Below are 25,177 nucleotides of genomic sequence, written 5' to 3' on the forward strand. Positions count from 1 at the left end.
GTAAAATTAACCCGAAAATTAATAGTGACCTACATCCTTTTCTTTACCACTTCTCCACATAATCCGTTGCCAACACTACCTGGCTTATCATTTAAACCCCCTCAACTTCCATTTATAGAACACGAGGAGAAGCAAAACCGTTTCCGAGCCCTTCGCAACCGACAGGATCTATTTCAGGAGGAGGGCATTCTGAATTTAATCCTCGAAGCAATCGATAAAATAAACGTTATCACATCCCAGGGTTTTTTGGTGGCCCTCTCGGGTGACGAGAGTGGTCAAGCATGGGATCAAATATCCGGCTACTTGTATCAACTCCTAGCAGCAATAATCAAAGGCAATCACACCAATTGCGCTCAATTTGCCAACAGCAACAGATTGAATTGGCTCTTTAGTAGGCTCGGCTCTCAGGCGTCCAGTGAGGGCACAGGAATGCTTGATGTGCTCCACTGTGTCCTCATTGACTCGCCAGAGGCGTTGAACATGATGAGAGACGAGCACATCAAAGTAATCATATCACTCTTGGAGAAACACGGCAGGGACCCCAAAGTCCTTGACGTACTGTGCTCTCTGTGTGTGGGTAATGGTGTGGCTGTCAGATCCTCCCAGAACAACATTTGTGATTTCCTCTTACCTGGTAAGAATCTCCTCCTGCAAACACAATTGGTCGACCACGTGGCCAGCATCAGACCCAATATTTTTGTCGGTCGAGTTGAAGGATCAGCTGTTTACCAGAAGTGGTACTTCGAGGTGACGGTTGATCATATTGAACAAACAAGCCACATGATGCCACATTTGAGAATCGGTTGGGCGAATACAACAGGCTATGTACCCTATCCTGGGGGTGGTGAGAAGTGGGGCGGCAATGGGGTGGGGGATGATTTATACTCATTCGGGTTTGATGGTGCATTTCTGTGGACTGGTGGCAGAAAAACTGCAGTCATGCAGAATGCCACTGCTCCCTACATTCGAAAGGGTGATGTCATTGGTTGTGCACTGGACCTCACTGTTCCTGTCATTACATTTGCCTTCAATGGAGTCCCTATTTCCGGTTCATTTCGGAATTTCAATTTAGATGGGATGTTTTTCCCAGTTATTAGTTGTTCATCGAAGCTGTCCTGTAGATTTCTACTCGGGGGAGATCACGGAAAACTCAAGTCTCAGCCGCCAGAGGAATTCTCACCGCTGGTTGAGAGTCTTCTGCCCCAACAAATATTGTCCCTTGATCCTTGTTTCTATTTCGGAAATATGAATAAAGTCATTCTGGCTGGGCCCTGGCTCATTGAAGACGATACTGCCTTCGTACCGGACCCCATTGACACCACCATGAGCAATCTTCCTTCGGCTGTTGAAGATATCAGGGACAAATTGGCAGAGAACATTCATGAAATGTGGGCCATGAATAAGATCGAGGCTGGTTGGGTCTTTGGGGAGCAGCGCGATGATCTCAGAAGGATCCATCCCTGCATAGTAAAATTCGAACACCTTCCCCTTGCTGAGAAACGTTACGATACGCAGCTGGCGGTCCAAACACTGAAGACAATCGTTGCCTTTGGATATCACATTTCTAAGGAACCACCGCGCTCGAGGATACGAAACCTGAGACTTCCCAATGAACCGTTTCTACAGAGTAATGGGTACAAGCCGGTGCCTCTTGACCTCAGCGACGTGACACTGACGCCGAAGATGGAGGAGCTGGTTGATCAGTTGGCTGAGAATACTCATAATTTGTGGGCAAAAGAGAGAATTAGTCAGGGATGGACGTATGGGCTGAATGAGGATTCCGATATGAGGAGGAGCCCACACTTGGTGCCTTATGCTAAAGTTGATGACGCTATTAAGAAGGCCAACAGAGATACTGCCAGCGAAACTGTTAAGACTCTGCTGGTTAATGGGTATATTCTCGATCCCCCCACTGGTGATCAGCATGAAGGTAAAGTTATTTGACAGAAAAGTCCAGGAAACCGATTGAACTACTAATGCATTTGTGCTTTTTCAATCAGCTCAACTCCTAGAAGCGAGCAAACTACGACAGCAATACTTTCGAACGTACAGAGTGGAGAAACACTACGCAGTGAGCACTGGTAAATGGTACTTTGAATTTGAAGTGTTAACAGCCGGGCCAATGCGAGTGGGCTGGGCAAAATCTGACTGTGCCCCTGGCAACATGATAGGAAATGACGAGAACACCTGGGCCTTTGACGGATACAACGTATGTACCGAACTAATACTCCAAAGTTGTCTGAATTCATTATCAATCATTCACTATATTCACCATTCCATTGCATCACCATATGTATTAGTGATTTGTCTAATGTTAAGAGATAAGATAGATTCGCCGGTTTATAGGATACATGTGAATTACGTAAATTTAGAATAATTGATTGTTCGAAACTGTTAATCAATACTTTGCTTAATTACAACGTGAAATATCAGGTGACCAAAGTACACGGAGGTGTCTGCGAGTCTTTTGGTCACAGATATCAAGTGGGTGACGTAGTTGGCTGTTTCATTGACGTCACGGATGGAACAATCAGTAAGAGTCCACTAAAAATGTCCAATAGACGAGTTTCCACTTTAATTTTCTCTGGAAGAAGCAAAAAACCAATAATGAGTTTTAATTCTTCTTTGAGTGATTTACTTTATGTTCACCAGTCACTACTATGTCTTTGTCTCGCTCTATGTTTACATTACATGTTGATTTGGTTTTTGCATCCTAGTTTATCCCACCCCAGTGAAACGAACTGTTATTCCGAGTCAATAGATAAATGAACAGTTGATAAATACCGATGATTCAGTCACTGCCTCATTACAAAGTGAATCAATAAATCATGATCGTCAGAGATATGATCGAGGCAATTGTTGCATCAGTGGTTTTGAAATTGCTTTGAAATTTTTATTTTTAAAGGAGGAAAAAGTATACTCGGGCAACGCCGAAACGTTCGGCAAGCAATGGCAGGTTGGAGACGTTGTCGGTGTATTCCTGGATCTTATTGACCGAACAATTAGTAAGACGGAATCTTTAAACGAACGCTTCGGCTGCCAATTAAAAAATATAAATAAATTATATTTATTGAAGCTGTATTTATAATCTGAGTGTAGAGATAGATTACTGGATATCGGCTGAGTTTATTTTCTTGGTTTAGAATTAGTATTTTAGTTTCCTTTCATTGGCTTAAACATTTCTCTTTAGATTTGACAAAATTATCATTCTTCTCTGATTCAATTAATTGAATTTCCAAATTTCTCTACAGTGATTTTCTTCTCGTTATCAATGGGAAACCTTGTAAATACACCAATACTACTAACATATAACACAGTCTGCATGCTTTTATAGGAAATCTACAATTTTATCCGTAAATTACAGGAGAAAAAATCCTTGATTTAATTTTTCTGAACTGGATACTCGCAAGTGAATTTTTTTGAGTCCACAAAAATAAATTAATTCCAACTCACTAGCGCAGTGATTTTTCTGGTATTTTTTTTCGTGTAATGGTCCAAATAAAGTACGTGAAATGTTTAGGGCGTGAAGACTAATATTCTACATGTTCACGATGAAATGACAATTCTTTAAGTCAGGCAATCGTTTCTCTCGTCTCAGGAAATGGAAAAAGACTCAAAATACTAAAAGCTTCCACCCAGTGAGTGATAAATCAGGAGCTCTTATTCAGGGTGACGTCAGCACCTTAGTTAAATATTTCAGGAAGTTATTGAATAGCAAATGTAATGAATCTTTCGGTTATTTTTCGGACACTTCACTACCACTTGCATTAGGAGGGCTTTCAGAACTTCTAAAACGTGAATCGCTCTTCACGTCGACAAAATCATCGATTTGATTGCTGCGATAAACATAACTCAAACTACTATCCACGATGTTGCTTCAATTTTCGCGCAGAATATCATTAAAATCAGCACCACAAGACTAAATTCTCCATAAGTCCATTATCATTTATCGAGCAGAAACAGCTGTACATCTGATATCCAGTATTCTACTCCATCTTATAATACCAATAAAACACGAGAAATTAATTCATCATCCATTATAACTAACCACAGAAGAATGATGATTAATGTTTCATGTAATATCACGGCAGTAATAATACCAAAGAAGCAAGAAACACTGATCATAATAATCAACGAGCTCATATTCCATTGCATGATTTATATTTTCTCCGCTATTGGCAATTTCGTTTTAACCACCACTTGGAACTTTATGAGACGTAGTATCTGGGCCACATTATTCCCATCTTTGCTCTTTTTATTACGCTATTTTAGCTTAATTGTGCTGTCCTCCCGAGTATGTCTTACGCAAGAAAAAATCTAACGTTTTATAGTAGCTCTGAATAAAGCATTCCCGGAATGAAGTATCCATTTTTTTCAATCAGACCTGCGTGTTTGAATCGTAAGAGTTGATTGACGATACCGTATCATAGGTTTTTCTCTGAATGGAGAGCTCCTCATGGATGCCTTGGGGGGAGAAACATCTTTTGCTGATGTTCAGGGGGATTCATTCGTCCCTGCATTCACCCTCGGTGTTGGGCAGAAGGCGAAATTCACGTTTGGACAGGATGTCGATACTCTTCAGTATTTCACTACTTGTGGACTTCAAGAGGGATATGAACCATTCTGTGTGTAAGTGAGAGAGAGATTATCAAAGGAATTTGATTCTAGAGCTTATGCCATCAATTAAACTCCCAGGACTTTCATAGAATTTTTTCTAAAAATTTTTGAGCTTGAGATTCATTATAATAGAATGTAATGAGCAATTTAGGGCTCATAAAAATATTGCCTGTCTCAGGAATATGAATCGTCACGTGACTTTCTGGTATACCAAGGATCAACCGATTTTTGAGAATACTGATGATATGGCGGATACTAGAATCGATGTTGCTAGGATCCCAGCTGGTTCAGACAGCCCCCCCTGTCTCAAGATATCTCACAACACGTTTGAGACGATGGAGAAAGCAAACTGGGAATTCCTCAGGTTATCACTACCAGTTATTTGCCAGTCAAGCTTTATTACGGAGACCGAGAAGATTCGCCGCGGGCAGGAGATTAAAATGAGACAGAGTCGATTGCTCGCCGAGCAAAATGAACAGGCACAACAAGCCGCACAACCGTCTGCTCATATGGAGCAGATTATGAAATCCGGTTTTAGCATGAGTGATATCAAAGGTGAATTGGAAAATAAATGGATAATGTTTTCTGACAGAACAAAGCAATATCGTTAAATTTATTTTGGAAAATTAAAATTTTTTATACCTTCTGCTATACTTATTACATAAAAAGATGACAAAGACTTTAATAGATATGATAATTTTTCTCGGATTTTCAGGACTACAAAGAAATTATTCTGACGATGCCGCGGAAGAAATGCCAATGAGCGAATCCCCAATGCCAATGAGAAATCGACCATCCAGGCCACCAAGGAGGAATTCCCTTTACGGGTCTCGTACCCTGAATAATGCAAACAGTGAAGGAGAGATGGTGAATGGATATGAGGAGATGAACGGAGATGTCAAAGACGATAAAAAATCCAAGCGTGGAAAATCTCCCTTTCGGTATGTAACGTCGTAGTCGTAAATGTGAAAATTTATGACGGCAATTTTTTCAACGGAGAAATATTTTTTGCCAGCAAGCTTAGCAAAGAGATGGAAGACATTGAGTAAGATGAATTATTCTTAGATACTCAATTTTTTAATAAAAATTATCAGGCATATTTTGCCAACAATTTCTCATAGAAAATCCTCATTGTATTTATTTTTTTTAACTGAAGTTCGTGAGAAACAAAAATTTTCGGAAATAAAAAATTTACAACTTCTCATTAATCTATTTCACATGTATAATTGAGAAAACACCATAACTAATGTTTTTCAGGTTTTTCTCAAAGAAAAACAAGTCTCCTGAGGCAAAGGCTAAAACACCAGATCCACTCGCTCGGTCAGACATGTCTGACAGAAGTGGAAAAGGTGTCTCTGTGGGCAGACTGTCGTCCCGAGCGCCTCCTCAAGTCCGCGTATCAAACGTAAGTCTACTACGACGAATAGTCATCAAGGAGATGATCCCTGTCTATTGTGCTTTAATTCTATTCCCAAATTTTCTACTTTTTCAAGACTGACTTGAAAGTAGTGCCACCCGCTATCCCGGACCGCAGTCCAACTACCCCCAAAGCGATGTCTGTGAATCTCACAGGAACTGGAGTAGAGGCAATTGGAAATGAGCTCTACGATGCCGAATGTTTGAAGCTGATGAACGAATATTTCTACGGAGTAAGAATTTTCCCCGGTCAGGATCCCACTCATGTTTACATCGGTTGGGTCACATCCCAGTATCATCTCCACACGAAAGAATTTAATCTTAATCGGGTCAGGAAGGCGTCAGTAGTGATTGTCGATGATTATGATCGACCTGTTGAACAGTATGTACTGAAATTTTGTACGATATCTTCATCACAATTTCTTTTCAATTTTACAAGATGCATTACCTCATAACGATGTTGTAAATAACGAATAATCGAAAAAATTGTCTGCAGGGTGGACAGACAAAGTTGCTATATGGTACGTGCAGACGAGTTGTATAATCAAGTGACCCAAGACGCATCTGGAAAAGGTGCCTCCCAGGGAATGTTCGTAGGTTGTTTCGTGGATACAGCAACTGGATTAATCTATTTCACTTGCGAGGGAAAGGAAACCAGTCACAAATTTAAAATGGAGCCCGATACAAAGCTCTTCCCGGCGATTTTCGTCGAAGCTACGAGCAAGGAGATCCTACAAATCGAACTCGGAAGGACCTCGTCGACGCTACCCCTATCTGCTGCTGTTCTCCAAAACTCAGATCGGCATGTGATCCCCCAATTCCCTCCGAGACTCAAAGTCCAGTGTTTGAAGCCTCATCAGTGGGCTAGAGTGCCAAATCAATCCCTTCAGGTTCATGCTCTGAAGCTCTCCGATATTAGAGGATGGTCAATGCTCTGCGAAGACGCCATTTCCATGCTCGCACTTCATATTCCCGAGGAGGACAGATGCATTGATATTCTCGAACTCATTGAGATGGACAAACTCTTGAGGTAAACATATCTGAAGTTCAATCCTCGCGGGTTTAATTGGGAATGTATAATGATGATCATACAATAATATTCATCACGTCTAATTGACCTTATTGTTTCAGTTTCCATGCACATACATTGACATTGTACGCAGCCCTCTGTTATCAATCGAATTATCGTGCAGCCCACGCACTCTGCCTTCACGTTGATCAGAAACAATTGCTTTATGCAATTCGGGCTGAGTACATGTCGGGTCCACTTCGTCAGGGGTTTTATGACCTTCTCATTGCTCTACATCTCGAGTCACATGCAACCACCATGGAAGTTTGCAAGAACGAATATATAATTCCCCTAGGTACAATATTTTTCTCAGTTTAGTGAGCTGGGTGTAATATTTTTTTTTTACTTGTCTAGGGCAAGGATTAAAGGATCTCTATGAGAATGTAGAAATGCGACATAGTTTACGATATTTGGAGACAGAATCTGTACGTCCACAGATGAAAATGACGGACATTAAGTAAGTATTAAAAGTCCCAATGTAGTGAAAACCCCTTACTAATCAGTCGACATCAAGGGTACTTCCTTCCAGTGAGAACCAGAGCATCGAGAATATCCGAAGTCTCTACAGTCCGTACTTTCCCCTTGACATTGTTCGTGACTATGTGATGATGGCACTGAAGGAGGCTGTCGAAGTTAATCAGGTGCACAACCGAGATCCCATCGGTGGCAGTAACGAGAATCTCTTCTTGTATGTCCTACATTCACCAATCTCCGTAGCATCTGCAGTTTATTTTTCATTTTATTTGTTCTTTGCTGTTGTTCTTTAGACGAGTTAAATAAAAAATTGAATTGTGAACTTTTGTTTCCAGGCCTTTGATAAAACTTGTAGATCGCCTACTTTTGGTGGGGATGCTGCGGAATGAGGACATCGAGAAGCTTTTGATTATGATTAATCCTGAAACCTGGGATCCGACATTTGACAAAGGTAATGAATTACATTGACTGGTTTCATTAAATACGGGCGAAAGAGAGAAAAATATGAAAAAAAAAATTTCAGAGGGTAAGGATGAGCATAGAAAAGGTCTCTTGCATATGAAAATGGCGGAAGGGGCGAAGCTGCAGATGTGCTACCTCCTACAACACCTCTGCGACGTGCAGCTGCGTCACCGAGTTGAGTCAATAATTGCATTCAGTCACGACTTCGTGGGCGAGCTGCAGACTGACCAACTGCGTCGTTACATTGACATAAAACAATCTGATCTACCATCAGCGGTAGCTGCTAAGAAGACCAAAGAGTTCCGTTGTCCTCCTCGAGAGCAGATGAACGCGATCCTCAGTTTCAAGAACCTAGAAGACGACGATCCAGATAACATGCCTTGTGGCGAGGAGATGATAACGAAGATGAACGACTTTCACAATGAACTGATGTCCTACGTATCTCTTCATGCTCTCCAGGAAGCGGCCGATGCTGCTAACGATGTGGAGGACATTGAAAAGCCTGGAGCGATGAAAAGAGTCCTTCAAATCATCACAAGCTCTGCGAAGGAAGTCACTGATTCTGAGAGCGAGAAAAAACCTGTTGTTGAGCCAGAGAAAAAGACACCGGAGGAGGTCTTTAGGAAAGTCCTCATCTCAACGATCACAAAATGGGCCGAGGAGACTCAGATAGAAACTCCCAAATTAGTTCGAGAGATGTTTAGTCTTCTTGTTAGACAATACGACACAGTAGGAGAATTAATTCGAGCGTTGGAGAAGACCTATGTGACGAACAGTAAAACCAGAGAGGATGTGGCGCAGATGTGGGTGGGACTGAGCCAAATACGAGCCTTACTGCCTGTCCAGATGTCCCAAGAAGAGGAGGAACTGGTGAGGGAACGACTCTGGAAGCTGGTGAACAACCACACATTCTTTCAACATCCGGACTTGATCAGAGTCCTCAGAATCCATGAAAACGTGATGGCCATTATGATAAACACGCTTGGACGGAGGTCCCAGGCTCAATCCGATGCTCAGGCCCAGGCTCAAGCCGCCGAGGGTGAGGCTCCTTCCAAGGAGAAGGACACTTCGCATGAGATGGTCGTTGCTTGCTGCAGATTTTTGTGCTACTTCTGTAGGACGTCGAGGCAGAATCAGAAGGCTATGTTCGATCATTTTGACTTCTTGTTGGAGAACAGCAATATTCTGCTGTCTAGGCCTTCATTGAGAGGCTCCACTCCTCTCGACGTTGCGTATTCCTCTTTGATGGAGAATACTGAGCTGGCCCTGGCACTCAGGGAACATTATCTTGAGAAAATTGCTGTCTACCTATCCCGGTGTGGACTTCAGTCGAATTCAGAATTGGTGGAGAAGGGATATCCAGATCTTGGTTGGGATCCGGTGGAGGGAGAGAGGTATCTCGACTTCTTGAGATTCTGCGTTTGGGTCAATGGTGGGTGATACGGCAATTCATGTTTTCCACGACTTCCGGAAATATAATTATCAAGAAATTTTGTCAATATCTAGGTGAAAGCGTTGAGGAGAATGCAAACTTAGTGATTCGTCTTCTCATCCGAAGACCCGAGTGTCTCGGTCCTGCTTTGCGTGGAGCTGGTGATGGTTTAATGAAAGCCATTGTTGATGCCAACAAAATGTCAGAACGCATCGCAGATCGTCGAAAAGTAAGTTAAATCGCTTCAAAAAATCGCAGCATTGATGAGACATTATCGATTGAAGGATTTGGTCGTAAGTAAGAGATTTCCCCCGAAAACAATTCCCACAATTTTTCGTGATATTCCATACATGAAAAATCATTAAAACATGACTGTTGACATAATTCCCATTGAATGCATGTGGCCTGCGTTCTACAAATAAAAATCCCACTGTTTACCGTACGTTGTCGTTACCCTCCACCCCAGAAAAAATCCTTGCATCGATTTTGGTCGATTTGAATGTAAATCCGAGCATGTGTCAACTCCACGACTAATGAATCTTGAACTCAGCGTTTTAAACAGGTGCACGATCAACCCGAAGGCGACTCAGTTGGCCAATTTGAGCACCCACTACCAGAGTCCGATGACGATGAGGATTACATCGATACTGGCGCGGCTATTCTTAATTTTTACTGCACACTCGTTGACTTACTCGGCCGATGTGCACCGGACTCTTCAGTTATTGAACAGGGTGAGTCCTCAACTCTTGGCATCCACTTCATCACCACTTCTAAAAACTCTATTCACCAATTTTTCAAACAATCGAAAATAAAAGAAGCAAAAAATGAACTGAATTTTAATTAAATGGAATTAGTCCACATTCATCACACATATGCACACCTACATTCGTACACGGGAACCCGCATTTTCCATTCGAAAACAAGAATGGATTCATGTTACTCCCCTTCCAGGAAAGAACGAGTCTCTTCGAGCCAGAGCGATTCTTCGTTCCCTCGTACCCCTGGACGACCTTCAAGGCGTCCTGTCCCTCCGCTTCACTCTCTTAAACCCAGCGGTTGGCCAAGAGCGTCCAAAAAGTGACACTCCCTCAGGTTTAATCCCCGGCCACAAGCAAAGTATCGTTCTTTTCCTCGAGCGAGTCTACGGCATCGAGACGAAAGAACTATTCTTCCGACTCCTCGAGGAGGCGTTCCTCCCCGACTTGCGCGCAGCAACAATGCTCGACAGAAACGACGGTTACGAATCCGACATGGCCCTAGCGATGAATCGATACATTGGCGTCAGCATTCTCCCCCTCCTCATAAAGCACTCCAAGTTCTACAACGAAGCTGACAACTACGCAAGTCTCCTCGATGCCACACTCCACACAGTCTACCGTCTCAGCAAGAATCGAATGCTGACCAAAGGTCAACGAGAAGCTGTTTCTGACTTCCTGGTAGCACTGACTAGTCAGATGCAGCCTAGTATGCTTCTGAAGCTCCTGCGAAAGCTGACTGTCGATGTCTCGAATTTATCAGAATACACAACTGTAGCCTTGCGTCTCCTCACTCTGCACTACGAACGTTGTGCCAAATACTACGGTTCAACTGGAGTGGGTGCCCAAGGAGCTTACGGAGCATCCAGTGACGAGGAGAAGCGTCTGACAATGGTCCTTTTCGATAATATCTTCGACTCCCTCTCAAAAATGGATTACGATCCCGAATTATTTGGAAAAGCTCTCCCCTGTCTCACTGCCATCGGTTGCGCGCTACCTCCTGATTATACAATGCCCAAAACTTATGACGACGAATGGTACAGCAGTAAAACTGCATCAACTCAAGCCCCGGATGGCCCTTACAACCCTCAGCCCATCAATACTTCCAGCGTAGTTCTCACAAACGATCTGAACCAAATCGTTCAGAAGTTCTCAGAGCATTATCACGACGCTTGGGCCAGTAGAAAGCTGGAAAACGGCTGGACATATGGAGAATCCTGGTCGGATACCAACAAAACTCATCCCCGATTGAAGCCCTACAATATGTTGAATGATTACGAGAAGGAACGGTACAAAGAACCTGTCAGAGAGAGCTTGAAGGCCTTGCTAGCTATTGGCTGGAGTGTTGAACATGCAGAGGTGGACACCCCTTCGACAAACCGAAATTCCTTGAGGAGATCCTCTAAGAGCCAAGGAGACGCTGCCAACCCTTTCAACTACAATCCCCATCCCGTAGACATGACCAACTTAACTCTGAGCAGGGAAATGCAGAACATGGCAGAGAGACTTGCAGACAATGCCCACGATATCTGGGCGAAAAAGAAGAAGGAGGAGTTGAATACATCCGGAGGAGGAATTCATACACAGCTGGTTCCTTACGATCTTCTGACCGATAAAGAGAAGCGAAAGGACAGAGAAAGATCCCAGGAATTCTTGAAGTACCTGCAGTATCAAGGCTACAAACTACACAAGCCCAATCGAGGTGGAGATACAGAAGTAACGGGACCTAATGCATCTGCGGAAAGCAGGTTTGCATTCACACTTCTTGTGAAGCTCATTGAATATTTGGATAAGGCGACTATTAACATGAAACTGCTGAAACCATCAGACACATACAGCCGACGAATTAGCTTTAAAACATCGACGAGAGACATCAAGTTCTTCAGCAAAGTCGTGTTGCCACTTGTTGAGAAGTACTTTAGCACTCACAGGAATTACTTCATCACTGTTGCAACACCCACGAATAATGTGGGAGCGGCTTCATTGAAGGAGAAGGAGATGGTGGCTGCGTTGTTCTGCAAATTAGCTAGTCTCCTTCGATCGCGGCTTGCGGCATTCGGCGCCGATGTGAGAATCACAGTCCGTTGTTTGCAGGTTTTAGTGAAGGGAATTGATGCCAAGTCACTGGTAAAGAGTTGCCCAGAATTTATCAGAACCTCGATGTTGACTTTCTTCAACAATACCGCCGACGATCTTGGGCATACAATCATGAATTTGCAGGAGGGCAAGTACGCCCACTTGAGAGGAACTCATCTCAAGACATCTACATCTCTGTTTTATATTAATAATGTTGTCCTGGCTACACTGACAGCCATGTTCGATCATCTAGCTGCTTGTGAATACGGAAGTGATCTTCTCCTGGACGAGATCCAGGTCGCTTCGTACAAGATGTTGGCTTCGCTATACACTCTGGGCATTGATTCCACTCTGACACATGACAGAAAATACCTGAAGACAGAGATCGAGAGGAACAAACCAAATTTGGGATCCTGTTTGGGAGCTTTCTCCAGTTGCTTCCCTGTGGCGTTTTTGGAACCACATTTGAATAAGAATAATCAGTTCTCTTTATTGAATCGAATCGCCGACCATTCCTTGGAGGCCCAGGACATCATGTCGAGGATGGAGTCGAGTATGCCAACGTTGGAGACGATTCTAACGGAAGTGGATCAGTTTGTGGAGTCTGACAAGACCTACAATGATGCTCCTCATGTTGTAGACGTTATCCTTCCACTTCTGTGTTCTTATCTACCGTTCTGGTGGGCTCAGGGACCTGATAATATCACTCCGACCGAGGGGACCTATGTCAGTATGGTGACAAGCGATCACATGAACCAATTGCTAAAAAATGTTCTGAAACTGATCAAGAAGAATATCGGAAATGATAGTGCACCCTGGATGACGCGAATCGCTGCTTACACTCAGCAAATCATCATTAATTCTTCTGAGGAACTGCTGAAGGATCCGTTCTTACCACTTGCTGAACGTGTGAGAAAGCGAACTGACACTATGTTCCATAAGGAAGAATCTCTTCGAGGCTTCATTAAGTCCTCCACTGATGATACATCTCAGGTGGAGGCGCAGATCCAGGAAGATTGGCAACTGCTAGTGAGGGATATCTATGCTTTCTATCCTCTATTGATCAAGTACGTTGACCTCCAGAGAAATCACTGGCTTAGGAACAATATTCCTGAGGCCGAGGACCTGTACAACCATGTGGCCGCGATATTTAACATCTGGTCAAAGTCCCAATACTTCTTGAAGGAAGAGCAGAACTTCATCTCTGCCAATGAGATCGATAATATGATCCTGATCATGCCCACAGCCACTAGAAGAACGGCCACTGTGACGGATGGATCAGCACCTGGGGGAGTTGGCAAAAAGAAGAAGAAGAATCGAGACAAGAAGAGGGACAAGGATAAGGAGGTGCAGGCTTCACTGATGGTGGCTTGTCTCAAACGTCTGCTTCCGGTTGGTCTCAATCTCTTCGCTGGGAGAGAGCAAGAGCTCGTACAACACTGCAAGGACAGGTTCCTGAGTAAATTACCTGAGCCTGACATTGGAGAGTTTGCGAAAACACAGTTAACACTGCCGGATAAATTGGATCCCGCGGATGAGATGTCTTGGCAGCATTATTTGTATTCCAAGCTTGGACAGAAGAAAGATTCTCTCGAGGCCGTTAAGCCGCAACAGCTGGAGGATGTTGTTGCTAGGATTACTGATATGGCAAAGGTTCTGTTTGGGCTGCACATGGTGAGTTTAAGTCGGAATCATATATGTTAAAAGCTCAATCTTTTCATGAAAGTCTACGAAAATTAATTGGATAACTCATTTGATTTCACGACTTCGTTGGTCATTTTAATTTATTTTTTATTAATATTATTTGAATTTATTTTCTTGTTATATCCGAGTAGATAGATCATCCTCAGCAGCAGAGCAAGAATATTTATAGATCCGTGGTATCGATTGAAAGGAAACGAGCGGTTATCGCTTGTTTCCGTCAAACTCCCCTACATTCCTTACCCAGGTATCCCATTTTTTTAATTTACGTTTTTAACTGAGTTTTTTTTCTTGTGAAACTAATTATCGAAGTATTTCCAATTTGAATTTTTATGATATTATTGTTTAACAAATCTAGTGTTGTGTGTGTTTCTGCATGCTGGCTAATAGGCAACAAAGCCACCACCATCCCGAGACGGATGGAAACGTGTGCTATGTGCTGCAAGGAAACGAGCAGCTATGGCGTGTCTCCGTAGCGAACCTCTTTATAAGTTGAGAAGGTAACAGGTGACATGGTCAAAATGAGGGGGGACGCAGTAAAACTAAATTGATTTTCACCATTCATTAGTTTTTCGATAATATCTTGGAATTTGAGATATCAGAATAAAGGAACTGGGGAGAAAGACTTTCACAAGAACTCCGGTATCTTATATTCAGAGATCTTTCCCTAAAACTTTGTCAAAAAGAAAAAGTCGACTTGGTTTTATCGCATCGCATCTGAAATGTACCGAGTAATCTCTGCTTTCAATTAATAAATTACAAAATTTATCATGAAGAAGAAATCCCCTTTTCTTCATGAATATAATGGGATTTTAATTGACAATAAATAATTTATAGACATCGTGCAATCAACATTTTTGCAAGAACTTATTACGAGCTGTGGCTTCAGGATGAAAATGTTGGCCAAGAGATAATGATTGAAGAATTGACGGTAAATCCAATCACTATATTTCGAACTATTATTTCCCCTCTCGAAACAGTCGAATTGAAAGTATAATAATGCCAATTAAATCGTACAGCAATCGTTCGAAGATGCAGAGTTGAAAAAAATGGATAAGGCAGAGGAAGAGGGCAAACCCGATCCTCTAACTCAACTTGTAACGACTTTCTGTCGCGGAGCAATGACTGAACGCTCTGGAGCCCTCCAGGAGGACCCCCTCTACATGAGTTACGCCCAAATTATCTCGAAATCCTGTGGTGAAGAGGAAGAGGAAGGGGAGGCTGAGGAAGGTGGCGGTGAGGGCGAGGAGAGTGGACCCTCTATTCACGTAAGATGTCCTTATGATATTCAATCAACTCGGTTTAATACTGAATGCAATTTTCTCCCCAAGTGATGAGGTTTCGTATTATAGAAAATTTGACTATTAATGCACGTAACTATTCTCTTTTCCGAACTTTCTGTATCGGCCAGCAGCCGACGCATAGACTCATATTGGTAAGACAATCTAGTGTCATGATGCTCGTCGTTTCCATCAGTATTTTCTTGTTCCGTAAACCTTACTCATCCTCATCGTAGAACTTGACCTATTAATTGTTGTTGTATCTGTATCATTCATGCGATTAATACCTTGAAATCGCGTACTGAAAGTAATTATTTTGTTCATGCTTCCCGAAGAGGCCAATGCACAAATTAATGGTAAGAATATTTGAAGACTCAAAGAATGGATCATTAGCTATTTCTTCTAACTATAAATTATAAGATTGAACAAAAGACCAAAAGAATTTCAGTGTAAGGATTTCGTCGATGAGCAATAGTAATTTGGTTCTGCTCTAAAATGTCTCATTTACTCTCCCGCGTAGGAGCAAGAGATGGAGAAACAAAAACTGCTCTTTCACCAAACCCGCCTGGCAGATAGAGGTGTAGCCGAGATGGTGCTCCTTCACATATCAGCTTGCAAGGGGATTCCCAGTGAAATGGTCATGAAAACCCTAGAGCTCGGAATATCCATTCTCCGCGGTGGTAACATAGAGATACAAAAAGGGATGTTAAACCACCTCAAAGAGAAAAAAGACGTCGGTTTCTTTACCTCAATAGCCGGTCTGATGAACTCGTGTAGTGTCCTGGATCTCGACGCCTTTGAAAGAAACACGAAGGCTGAGGGGTTGGGTGTGGGTTCCGATGGGGCCGCTGGGGAGAAAAACATGCATGACGCCGAATTCACGTGTGCACTCTTCAGGTTCATTCAACTTACATGCGAGGGCCACAATTTGGAGTGGCAGAATTACCTCAGAACTCAAGCAGGGAACACAACGACAGTGAACGTGGTCATTTGCACCGTCGATTACCTCCTGCGATTGCAGGAGTCAATAATGGACTTCTACTGGCATTACTCCAGCAAGGAGCTTATCGACCCAGCAGGGAAAGCGAACTTCTTCAAAGCTATTGGTGTAGCTAGTCAGGTCTTCAACACATTGACTGAAGTGATTCAGGGCCCTTGCACCCAGAATCAGCAAGCACTTGCACACTCTCGTCTTTGGGACGCAGTCGGGGGTTTCCTCTTTTTATTCTCTCACATGCAAGACAAACTGTCAAAGCACAGCAGCCAAGTAGACCTCCTCAAGGAACTCCTCAACCTCCAAAAAGACATGATCACGATGATGCTGTCCATGCTTGAGGGAAATGTCGTCAACGGAACCATTGGAAAGCAGATGGTGGACACATTAGTAGAATCTGCAGGAAATGTCGAGCTCATTCTCAAGTACTTCGACATGTTCCTCAAGCTGAAGGATTTGGTAACATCTCCAAGCTTCCTGGAAATTGATTCCAATAACGATGGATGGGTTCACCCCAAGGACTTCAAAGAAAAGATGGAACAGCAGAAGAGTTACACCCCTGAAGAGATTGAATTCATGCTGGCATGTTGTGAGACTAATCACGATGGAAAGATCAATTACGCAGCATTCATGGGACGTTTCCATGAGCCTGCCAAGGAGATTGGCTTCAATCTCGCAGTACTGCTGACTAATTTGTCGGAACACATGCCCAACGAGCCTCGACTCGCCCGATTCCTAGAGACAGCCGGCTCTGTCCTGAATTACTTCGAGCCTTTCCTAGGTAGAATAGAAATTCTGAATGGCCAGAAGAAGATTGAACGAGTGTACTTTGAAATAAAAGAATCGAATATTGAGCAGTGGGAGAAGCCCCAGATCAAGGAATCGAAGAGACAGTACTTTTACACAACAGTGGTGGATGCTGGCGACAAAGAACTCTTGGAGACATTCATAAACTTCTGCGAGGATGCAATTTTCGAGATGCAGCATGCTAGCTCTCTGATGGCAGTGGAGGACTCGGGTGGTCTCAATAAAGTGAGAGAATCCTCTTACACATATCTGGGTGACGAAGAAGAGGAGAAAAATAAGGATCCATTCAGAAGAGGCCTCCAAGTTTTCAAAGACGGTCTTTCCCTCTCCGTGTCGATGCTCTCACCCGGAAACATTAAGACGAAAATAGCTGAAATGCAGCAGATGACAATTCCCGAATTGTTCGTTGGATTCTTCAGGATGTGGTTCTATGCAGTCTACTACTCCGGATTCGGTGTTGGTGTTGTTCTGAATTACTTCTTGAAGATCCTGTTGACATTGATGAGGGGACCAAATACAGAAGAAGAAGTGGTTGAGGTGAAGGAAGAAGAGGAGAAGCCGTTGAGGCATCTACCAGCGTTACCAGCAACGCCCGATGAATCCAATCTCCAGATCCAAGCGTTCGGAATGGATATAACTAAGGAGGACGGAGGACAGATAAAAATAGCGGCTCACGAGACTAATACATTGACCCCGCAGTCTAGTATGGAAGAAGCTGGGGAGAGTACTCCAGAGGAGGGCGCCGGCGACGAATCCAGCAGAGCCGGAGAGTCTGAGGGACCGATGACATTGACAGAGCTGCTTGGAGGTGAGCAGGCGAGGGCGGAGGCTGCTGCAGCTGCCGAAGCTGCAGCTGCTCAGGAAGCTGCAATGGCAGCCATTGCTGCCAATAAACAAGTACCTCCGGTGGAACCCACAGCTGTTCATGGGACAGACTCTCAATATGGCAAAAGAATTGTCTCCTATTTGGCCAGAAAATTTTACAGTCTCAAGTGGATTGCTCTGGTACTCGCCTTCTCCATCAACTTCACACTACTATGCTACAGGGTGACATCACTCGATGCCGCTGACGACACCAGCAAGGAATCCCTGAGTGAGATGATTGGAGAAGCCTCAGGTGAAGGTTCGGGGTCGGAAGGGGGGGCTTTCGAAGGGAGTGGAGGGGGAGAGGGCTCTGGAGAGGACCTGGAAGATCTTCTGGAGTACGTTGACGTCCCCGAGGATTATCAGTACATGTCCTATGTTATGAGATTCATGGCTGTCGTACATACTATGGTTTCACTCGCCATGCTGGTCGCTTACTATCAACTTAAAGTACCACTGGCTATTTTCAAAAGAGAAAAAGAAATTGCTAGGAGAGTGGAGTTTGATGGGTTGTATATTGCTGAAAGTCCTGATGAGGACGACATCAAGGCACACTGGGATAAAATGGTCATATCAGCTAAATCCTTTCCAGTCAATTATTGGGATAAATTCGTAAAGAAGAAGGTGCGAACGAAGTACAGTGAGACATATGATTTTGATTATATCAGCAATCTTCTCGGAATGGAAAAAACGTCATTTAGCCAGCAGGAGGAAGGGGGCAGTGGACCTATTCACTGGATTACGTCCATCGACTGGAGATATCAGATCTGGAAGGGTGGTGTCACCATCACTGATAATTCATTCTTATACAGTCTGTTTTATCTCACATTCTCGATTGCTGGAAATTACAACTATTTCTTCTTCGCTGCTCATCTACTTGATGTTGCAGTCGGAATCAAGGCCTTGAGAACCATTCTTCAGTCTGTGACGCACAATGGAAAGCAACTGCTCATGACTGTGGGATTGTTGACTATTATTGTGTATATTTATACAGTTATTGCCTTCAACTTCTTCAGGAAGTTTTACGTGCAGGAGGAAGAGGAGGGGGAGGTAGACAAGAAATGTCATGACATGCTGTCCTGTTTCACTTTCCATCTTTATAAGGGGGTCAGAGCTGGCGGGGGCATTGGAGATGAGATTGAAGCACCTGATGGAGACGACTCGGAATTGTATAGGATTATATTTGATATCACCTTCTTCTTCTTCGTCATCGTCATCTTGCTTGCTATCATTCAGGGTGAGTATTCGTATTTATTTTTTAGTACGAGTGCGTGGAAAAAAGAAAATGAAACATCTTTCGATGCATACGCTTTTAGGTTTGATTATCGATGCTTTTGGTGAGCTTCGTGATCAACTCGAGAGTGTAAAGACCAATATGGAAAGCAACTGCTTTATTTGTGGCCTTGGAAAGGACTATTTCGAATCTGTGCCGCATGGATTCGATACACACGTACAAAAGGAGCATAATCTTGCGAACTACATGTGAGTGTGACAATTAAAGCGAAAATCGTTTGCATTTTTTGTTATCTTGAGGGCTTTGTTGACCCTGTTGTTATGTACTCTAGGTTCTTCCTCATGCATCTCATCAATAAACCAGACACTGAGTATACGGGTCAAGAGACTTACGTGTGGAATATGTATCAACAAAGAATGTGGGATTTCTTCCCAGTAGGTGACTGCTTCCGAAAGCAGAACGAAGCTGTGGAGGAGGATGTCAAAAAGAAATAGTTTTAAACATATTTTTTAATTGAAATTTCGGTGGTCCACAGAAGCGTTGAGAACAGGGGGAACATTAAATTGAAAATATGATTAATTATTACACCGACAATCTCACGTCGTAGCGAGCTTCGGGTATCTTTCGAGTTCGAATAAAATTTGTCAAAGCTGCAGATTTTTTAACCGTTTATATGAATGAGGAGTTAAAAATTCTACTTTCCGCCGAAAAATTAAGGAATTAGACAAACGTAATTAACGTTTTTCCATCGCCAATTGGAGGATTAGCATCTCCAGAAACTGTCGCAATTGAATTTACCTATTTTTTCAATTTTGTAATGGCTCAATATGATTGTAAAATCACTGAGGCTCTTTCATCTATGGAAATTTCAATAACGTTGAACTCAATCTCTAGGGCATGAGTTTTGAAAGCTCGGAAAATGCTGACAGCACAAACTAGGGAGAGATTTCTCGGAAGAGAAACCCATTACGACCACCCTTAATAAGTCGTGCCCCTATTAATGGCTACTTAGTCAATCAATTTGTTATCCTTAATTAAGTTACAATGAATATATTCGTTACTTATTGATGAGAATTAACGATGCACGAGACAATGATCTACGGTGAACTGTTTTTTCCTTCGATTTTTCTTTGACAGTAATGACTGAACTCTTCCTGTTGTTAATTGAGATTGTCAGAATATTGTAAATAAAAGGAACACTCTTCGGCAGGGCTATCTGAGAATAAAAATATTTAAAATTTTATCTACTTCAATAATTCACTGTCTTGGCAGTAGTCTAGTTTCATCAACCATAGCTTCAATTAATGACAAATATTCGCCATTGAATGACGATTAATCTTCTGGAGCTTCTCAATAGTTCTCAATTTCAAGCGTCCCACTCCGCACTTGAAATTGCATTTGAGTTTATAATCGAAGTTCCAAGATGTGCTGATGAAATTGGTGGATATCTCGTAGTGCTGTGGGGGAGGGGGCTGAACGAGGGTATCACCGTTAAAAAGGACAAGGAGGGATGAGATTTATGGAGAGTGGAGTGAGGAGAATTGGGGTCGCGCAGGCGTCGAGTGAACGCCCGCCTTGGAGTACCCAATACGGAGTTAGTAGTGGTCCAGGGTGGAAAATGCATCATTGCACGGGAGTGTCAGCCTGCAGTCGTGTTTGCCTTCAAAATCAAAATATGCAGCCCCGTAATAATGGGATATGTGATAAAATCGAGAAATATATATCCGAACTGAGCCAGTGGTGAGTTGGTAATTTTATTTTATGAGTAATTGTACGAATAAACTGAATGGAATTCCGAGAGCGGTTTCCGGCATTCAGAGGGGTGGTTCCCGGGCGGAAGGCGCGAGTCGTGTTTACTATGCAGTTCTTACGCGGCGTGCGTAAAATTTGAGGATTTTTTGTCCTGGTGGGGTTGAATTGTTATCCGGCTTTCGAGAGTTGTGTTTTGGTATATTCGTCATTATTTCGAGTCATTTGACACGGAGAAATTTATGATTTCGAGTGATGGAGTATATGACAAGCCCGAAGCTTTGTGGTGAAAGTTATTGCACTTCTTGAGGTGATCATTAAAAACTTTTTATGTTGATTCAGTTGGATTATTAAAGGATGGAATATTTCTCTGAATTATTCCAATTCATTAAAGAACAATTCATTAGTACTACTTTAGTAGAAGACTGCTTTTGTCTATTACGTGATAAATTTAATAATTTCCTCCCCTGCCCCTTATCAATATGGGGCTTTAGAATTTTCGCATAAAAAGAGGAGACATATGATTAAGTTAAAAATGCGACTGTTATGTGATGCTCTTGGAACATACTATAACGTGTTGCTTTGTCATCTCCATTACATTTCCAAATTGCCCCTTGTAAATTTTCCAGATAATTTGAGAGAACTTACAGACACTTTCCTATTATGGTCGGAATATTCTACTGAATAATTACTGCACTTGAAATGTTAATGTAACATTCTTTTTCCAACGTCAACGTTTGAGCATCCACCACTTTGATAAATTATTCCTAGTGATAGACTTTATGAGATGCCAGTCCAATATGTTGAATAATTACTGCACTTGACAAAGTCATTAAAAACTCTTTTCTCATTTCAACTAGAGCCCTTCTAATTTCAGCAACACCGTAATACAAACTTTTCAGTACCCGAAAATAATGAGGTCTAAACTTTCAGCGAATATTTACTCTACAAAAATGAAGTGAGTTTTTAATGTTCAACTCGAAAAGTGGAAAATATTAAGTTCAACTCCACCAGAATGGTCCAACATAATGTTAACATCGCGATCTTCATGACTCCGGAGAGTCCGTATTACGATTTGCGTTCGCCATCGTTTCCTCACGTATTGCACCGAACGAAATACAGATAAAGTGCTTGGATATCTGTAAACCCTAGTAATGTCCACAATAATTCTATCAACAGGTCAGTATGGAGAACTATAATTCTCGGGCAGTTTTTATCGATAGTTCTCTACTGGATGACGCTGTTGAATCATCACATAAATACGGTTTCCCTCCCGAAGCTTTCGATACCCACAGGTAAAATAAGAAATAAAAAATCAGCATAAAGAGTGAACACACTCCAGTATAATGAAAATAAAAGCGTTGAAAAGTATTCTATTCATCGTGTGAATGGGTGAGAAAAAAACCTCCACCCACGGCTCAGTACTGAGTAAACTTTTCTCCCCTCACAATAGGACAAAATATGCCGCACTACGCAATGATGTGTCTGGTGTATACGACGTGGATGTCCTGCAGAGGTGCTGGCAATGGACTTTTTTCTGTGCTAAAATCACGAGGCTGGCGGTATCTCCTGCTTGCCCTCATAGATGTTGAGGCAAATATACTTATAACTTCCTCTCATCAGTTTACAAGCCTCGCCAGTATTCAGGTAAGGGCACTCTTGAAGCATAAAAAAATCATAAATCAACTTTCTCGTTCTCTATCTTTTCTTCATTGTGATGTAATCTGGAATTGCAAATTTTTTAAAAGAAAACAACTGCGGAGTGAAATTGAATTCAGCGGTTTAATTAATTCACCCTCTCGTAGTGGAATTAATCACGGATTTAAATTAATTAGAACTTCGTTACATTGAAATTTAGTTGCTGGATTGTGTGGCAATTCCCGTTGCACTCGCACTCTCGTGTCTTGTGCTTGGCGTGAGATATCGAATTGTTCACATTGTGGGAATCTCCGTCTGCCTCATGGGAGTTGGATGTCTTGTGTGGGCTGGAATCGATGACAATAAGGATCTTGGTGTTAATGGTAAGTTGAAAAATCAATACTGTTGTTCGAGATGAAAATAAATGGAATATAAATATATGTGAAAGGATTTTATGATGATGCAAAAAAATTATTGTGTGTTGGATTAAAAATTGAATCAAAGAATTTCTGGTAACTTTCGCCCAGAAATTTAGTTGGCGTTAGCAAATGAAACTTGTTTCAGAAGTTGTGTGTTTTTCCCTCAGCATAGTTCATCCACTTTACTCTTCCTAATTCAAACATTTACTGCTTCTTATTTCACCAACTTTTCGTCTTTGAGATTCACCGGCTTCAGAGGTTCATTTTCATAGTTTTCTTCCTCTCAATTTAAGTAAACAACTTGTCATTCCAAGGAAAATGCATGTTGCAACTATAAATGTCTAAAAATCCGGAATTCTTTTCTCAAAGTTTTTTCATATGCACTTTTAGCCGATATTTCTTCTCTCCATAAAGTATTAATTTAACTTTCATCAGCAAAAAATCAACTCGTCGGCGACATGCTATGCCTGGGTGGAGCAGTCCTTTTTTCAGTGACAACGGTCCTCCAGGAATTGGCAGTGAAAAGCGTCGATATAATTGAATATCTCGGAATGATTGGATTCTTCGGAACCATTTTGAGTTGCATTCAAATGTAAGTAGATCGAACAAAACCCTGATTTAACAATGGGAAGGCTGATTTTTTTGCATCTCAAATCAGCGGGGCATTGGAGAGAGTTCAAATCGAATCAGCCACCTGGAGTACAGCAACGCCAGTCGTCATTACTGCCCTAGCATTCTATTGCATCACTCAATTTGTATTCTTCTCCCTCGTTCCTGTTATTCTCTTCGAGTCTGGTGCAACTGCATTACAATTGACCCTTCTCACTGCGGATTTTTTCAACGTTCTTATTGGCATGCTAGCCCATAACTACAAGGTAGGAGAATAATCACATTCGATGAATATTTTTATGCATCAAGAGAGTCACTTTTTTTATGTTCCAGTTGTCGTGACGTGTTCTTTTACTTATATGCCGCTTCGTAACTCAAATATTCTCTTCTTTGCAGTTTCATACATTGTACTTCCTCTCTTATACATTGACAATGACGGGAATTTTCATTTACGCCATAAAGAGGACTCCCATGTCCTCGGCCTCGAGGAGACAACAGCAACTCGAGACACCGGCTCCCGATTACAGGTAATGAAGTATCAAAATCAACATTTCAGTGAAGTGATGCTTGATGAATATTTTTCATGGAATTCTTGGCATTAGCCACCGCCACAATATTTTCAATTCCTCGTTATACTCACATAAGCATTATCATCGTTATAAAAAATTTTTAAATAACCGAAAATGCATGCATCAATTACGATTAATTGGCAAATCTCATCACATCGGAATCATCATCTTAATTTCATGTATTAAAAAATCACACTCGAATGGGCCTTAAAGTGACGTGATTTTAAGACGAATGTCTCACCCGGATGGTGGTGAGGTGGAAATGGCAACGAGCTCGGGTATGTCGGCAGTTAGTGGCACTCTGGATGTATTGGACATCAAGGCATCCTCAACACTGGGCAGCGAGCGAGAGACAATGGATGCAAACAGTCTCCCATTGAGCGTGAGCTCAGATACAGCATTTACGTCATTTTATGGTAGCCAGGCCAATTTGTAAAATAATTAATACCAGACTAAACTATGAAATTTCCATTCGAAGAATAGAAAAGGACGAAGAGGATGCGACAAGAAATCTCAGTGATTCGCATCTCATTTCTTCCCTCTTCTCGCCGAGAGAAAAAATAAATAAAAAGCGGAATCAAAGTAGCTAGCATACTCTGAACATAACGTGGACCACGTTGAGCGAGAGGAGTAATTTCATGTTCTTCCTAGAATAATAATGTGCGGCCTAGAACAGTCGGTAGTTATGTCTTTGTGAAAGCAAAAACAAATTTTTCTTTGTATGTGAAACTTTGAAAAATTTATAATGAAGAATAACAATATTTGTTAACGATGAAAATGTTTTCTTTGTAAACTGAGAAATAATTTCTCTCGTCTTCTAGTCGATCCGTGATATACGTAAATGAATCGTGCCAGTATTTAAATGACGGAGAGCACATAAAGTTAGTGCATAAGTTATTGATATACGATGACTTGTCTATTTGTTCTATTGTAAACATTTTTATTTTCGATATACTTGAGCTTTCTCAACTACCGAGAGAGCTGCTATTCGACTGAGACAAATAATGTGCCA

General features: G+C 42.0%; 2 protein-coding genes across 12 annotated transcripts in view; both read left to right on the forward strand.

Moving 5' to 3' along the window:
• Positions 1–20,424, forward strand: part of LOC135164534 (ryanodine receptor) — a 34,468-nt gene extending 14,044 nt beyond the window's left edge. For 2 of the 10 annotated variants that reach the window (XM_064124978.1, XM_064124981.1), the window contains 24 exons: positions 119–1,930; positions 2,001–2,209; positions 2,906–3,005; positions 4,431–4,629; positions 4,796–5,172; positions 5,333–5,558; positions 5,633–5,662; positions 5,875–6,022; positions 6,111–6,415; positions 6,530–7,063; positions 7,165–7,397; positions 7,457–7,559; positions 7,632–7,790; positions 7,912–8,027; positions 8,100–9,470; positions 9,545–9,699; positions 10,033–10,201; positions 10,422–13,975; positions 14,137–14,249; positions 14,840–14,933; positions 15,022–15,270; positions 15,803–19,184; positions 19,264–19,429; positions 19,513–20,424. In XM_064124978.1, coding sequence (XP_063981048.1) covers positions 119–1,930; positions 2,001–2,209; positions 2,906–3,005; positions 4,431–4,629; positions 4,796–5,172; positions 5,333–5,558; positions 5,633–5,662; positions 5,875–6,022; positions 6,111–6,415; positions 6,530–7,063; positions 7,165–7,397; positions 7,457–7,559; positions 7,632–7,790; positions 7,912–8,027; positions 8,100–9,470; positions 9,545–9,699; positions 10,033–10,201; positions 10,422–13,975; positions 14,137–14,249; positions 14,840–14,933; positions 15,022–15,270; positions 15,803–19,184; positions 19,264–19,429; positions 19,513–19,675 — 13,967 coding nt within the window. In that variant the 3' untranslated portion in view covers positions 19,676–20,424. Of the gene's footprint in view, positions 1–118; positions 1,931–2,000; positions 2,210–2,433; positions 2,534–2,905; positions 3,006–4,430; positions 4,630–4,795; positions 5,173–5,332; positions 5,559–5,632; positions 5,663–5,874; positions 6,023–6,110; positions 6,416–6,529; positions 7,064–7,164; positions 7,398–7,456; positions 7,560–7,616; positions 7,791–7,911; positions 8,028–8,099; positions 9,471–9,544; positions 9,700–10,020; positions 10,202–10,421; positions 13,976–14,136; positions 14,250–14,392; positions 14,503–14,839; positions 14,934–15,021; positions 15,271–15,416; positions 15,438–15,617; positions 15,639–15,802; positions 19,185–19,263; positions 19,430–19,512 lie in introns of all 10 variants that reach the window. The other 8 variants (XM_064124973.1, XM_064124972.1, XM_064124979.1 and 5 more) reach the window with 8 other exon arrangements.
• Positions 20,425–20,561: 137 nt separating this feature from the next.
• Positions 20,562–25,042, forward strand: LOC135164540 (solute carrier family 35 member F2-like). 2 transcript variants are annotated; one of them, XM_064124996.1, is made up of 8 exons: positions 20,562–20,921; positions 22,110–22,225; positions 22,384–22,577; positions 22,789–22,951; positions 23,423–23,579; positions 23,646–23,862; positions 23,993–24,123; positions 24,379–25,042. In XM_064124996.1, exons 1-8 carry the CDS (start codon positions 20,692–20,694, stop codon positions 24,599–24,601), a joined length of 1,431 nt encoding a protein of 476 aa, XP_063981066.1. In that variant the 5' UTR covers positions 20,562–20,691; the 3' UTR covers positions 24,602–25,042. The 2 variants fall into 2 exon arrangements, with proteins under 2 accessions (XP_063981066.1, XP_063981067.1); XM_064124997.1 differs by having other exon boundaries at positions 24,394–25,042.
• Positions 25,043–25,177: the final 135 nt, after the last annotated feature.

This window comes from Diachasmimorpha longicaudata, chromosome 7 (genome assembly GCF_034640455.1).
Source record: "Diachasmimorpha longicaudata isolate KC_UGA_2023 chromosome 7, iyDiaLong2, whole genome shotgun sequence".
NCBI classification, from domain to species: Eukaryota; Metazoa; Arthropoda; class Insecta; order Hymenoptera; family Braconidae; genus Diachasmimorpha; species Diachasmimorpha longicaudata.

Excerpts from the sequence above, each read along its gene's own strand:
- LOC135164540 (XM_064124996.1), top strand. The coding sequence starts at position 20,692 with ATGAGATTTATGGAGAGTGGAGTGAGGAGAATTGGGGTCGCGCAGGCG. Across the intron at positions 23,580-23,645 it reads ATTTTGAGTTGCATTCAAAT|CGGGGCATTGGAGAGAGTTC; the intron begins GTAAGTAGATCG and ends ATCTCAAATCAG. Across the intron at positions 24,124-24,378 it reads ACACCGGCTCCCGATTACAG|TGACGTGATTTTAAGACGAA; the intron begins GTAATGAAGTAT and ends TGGGCCTTAAAG.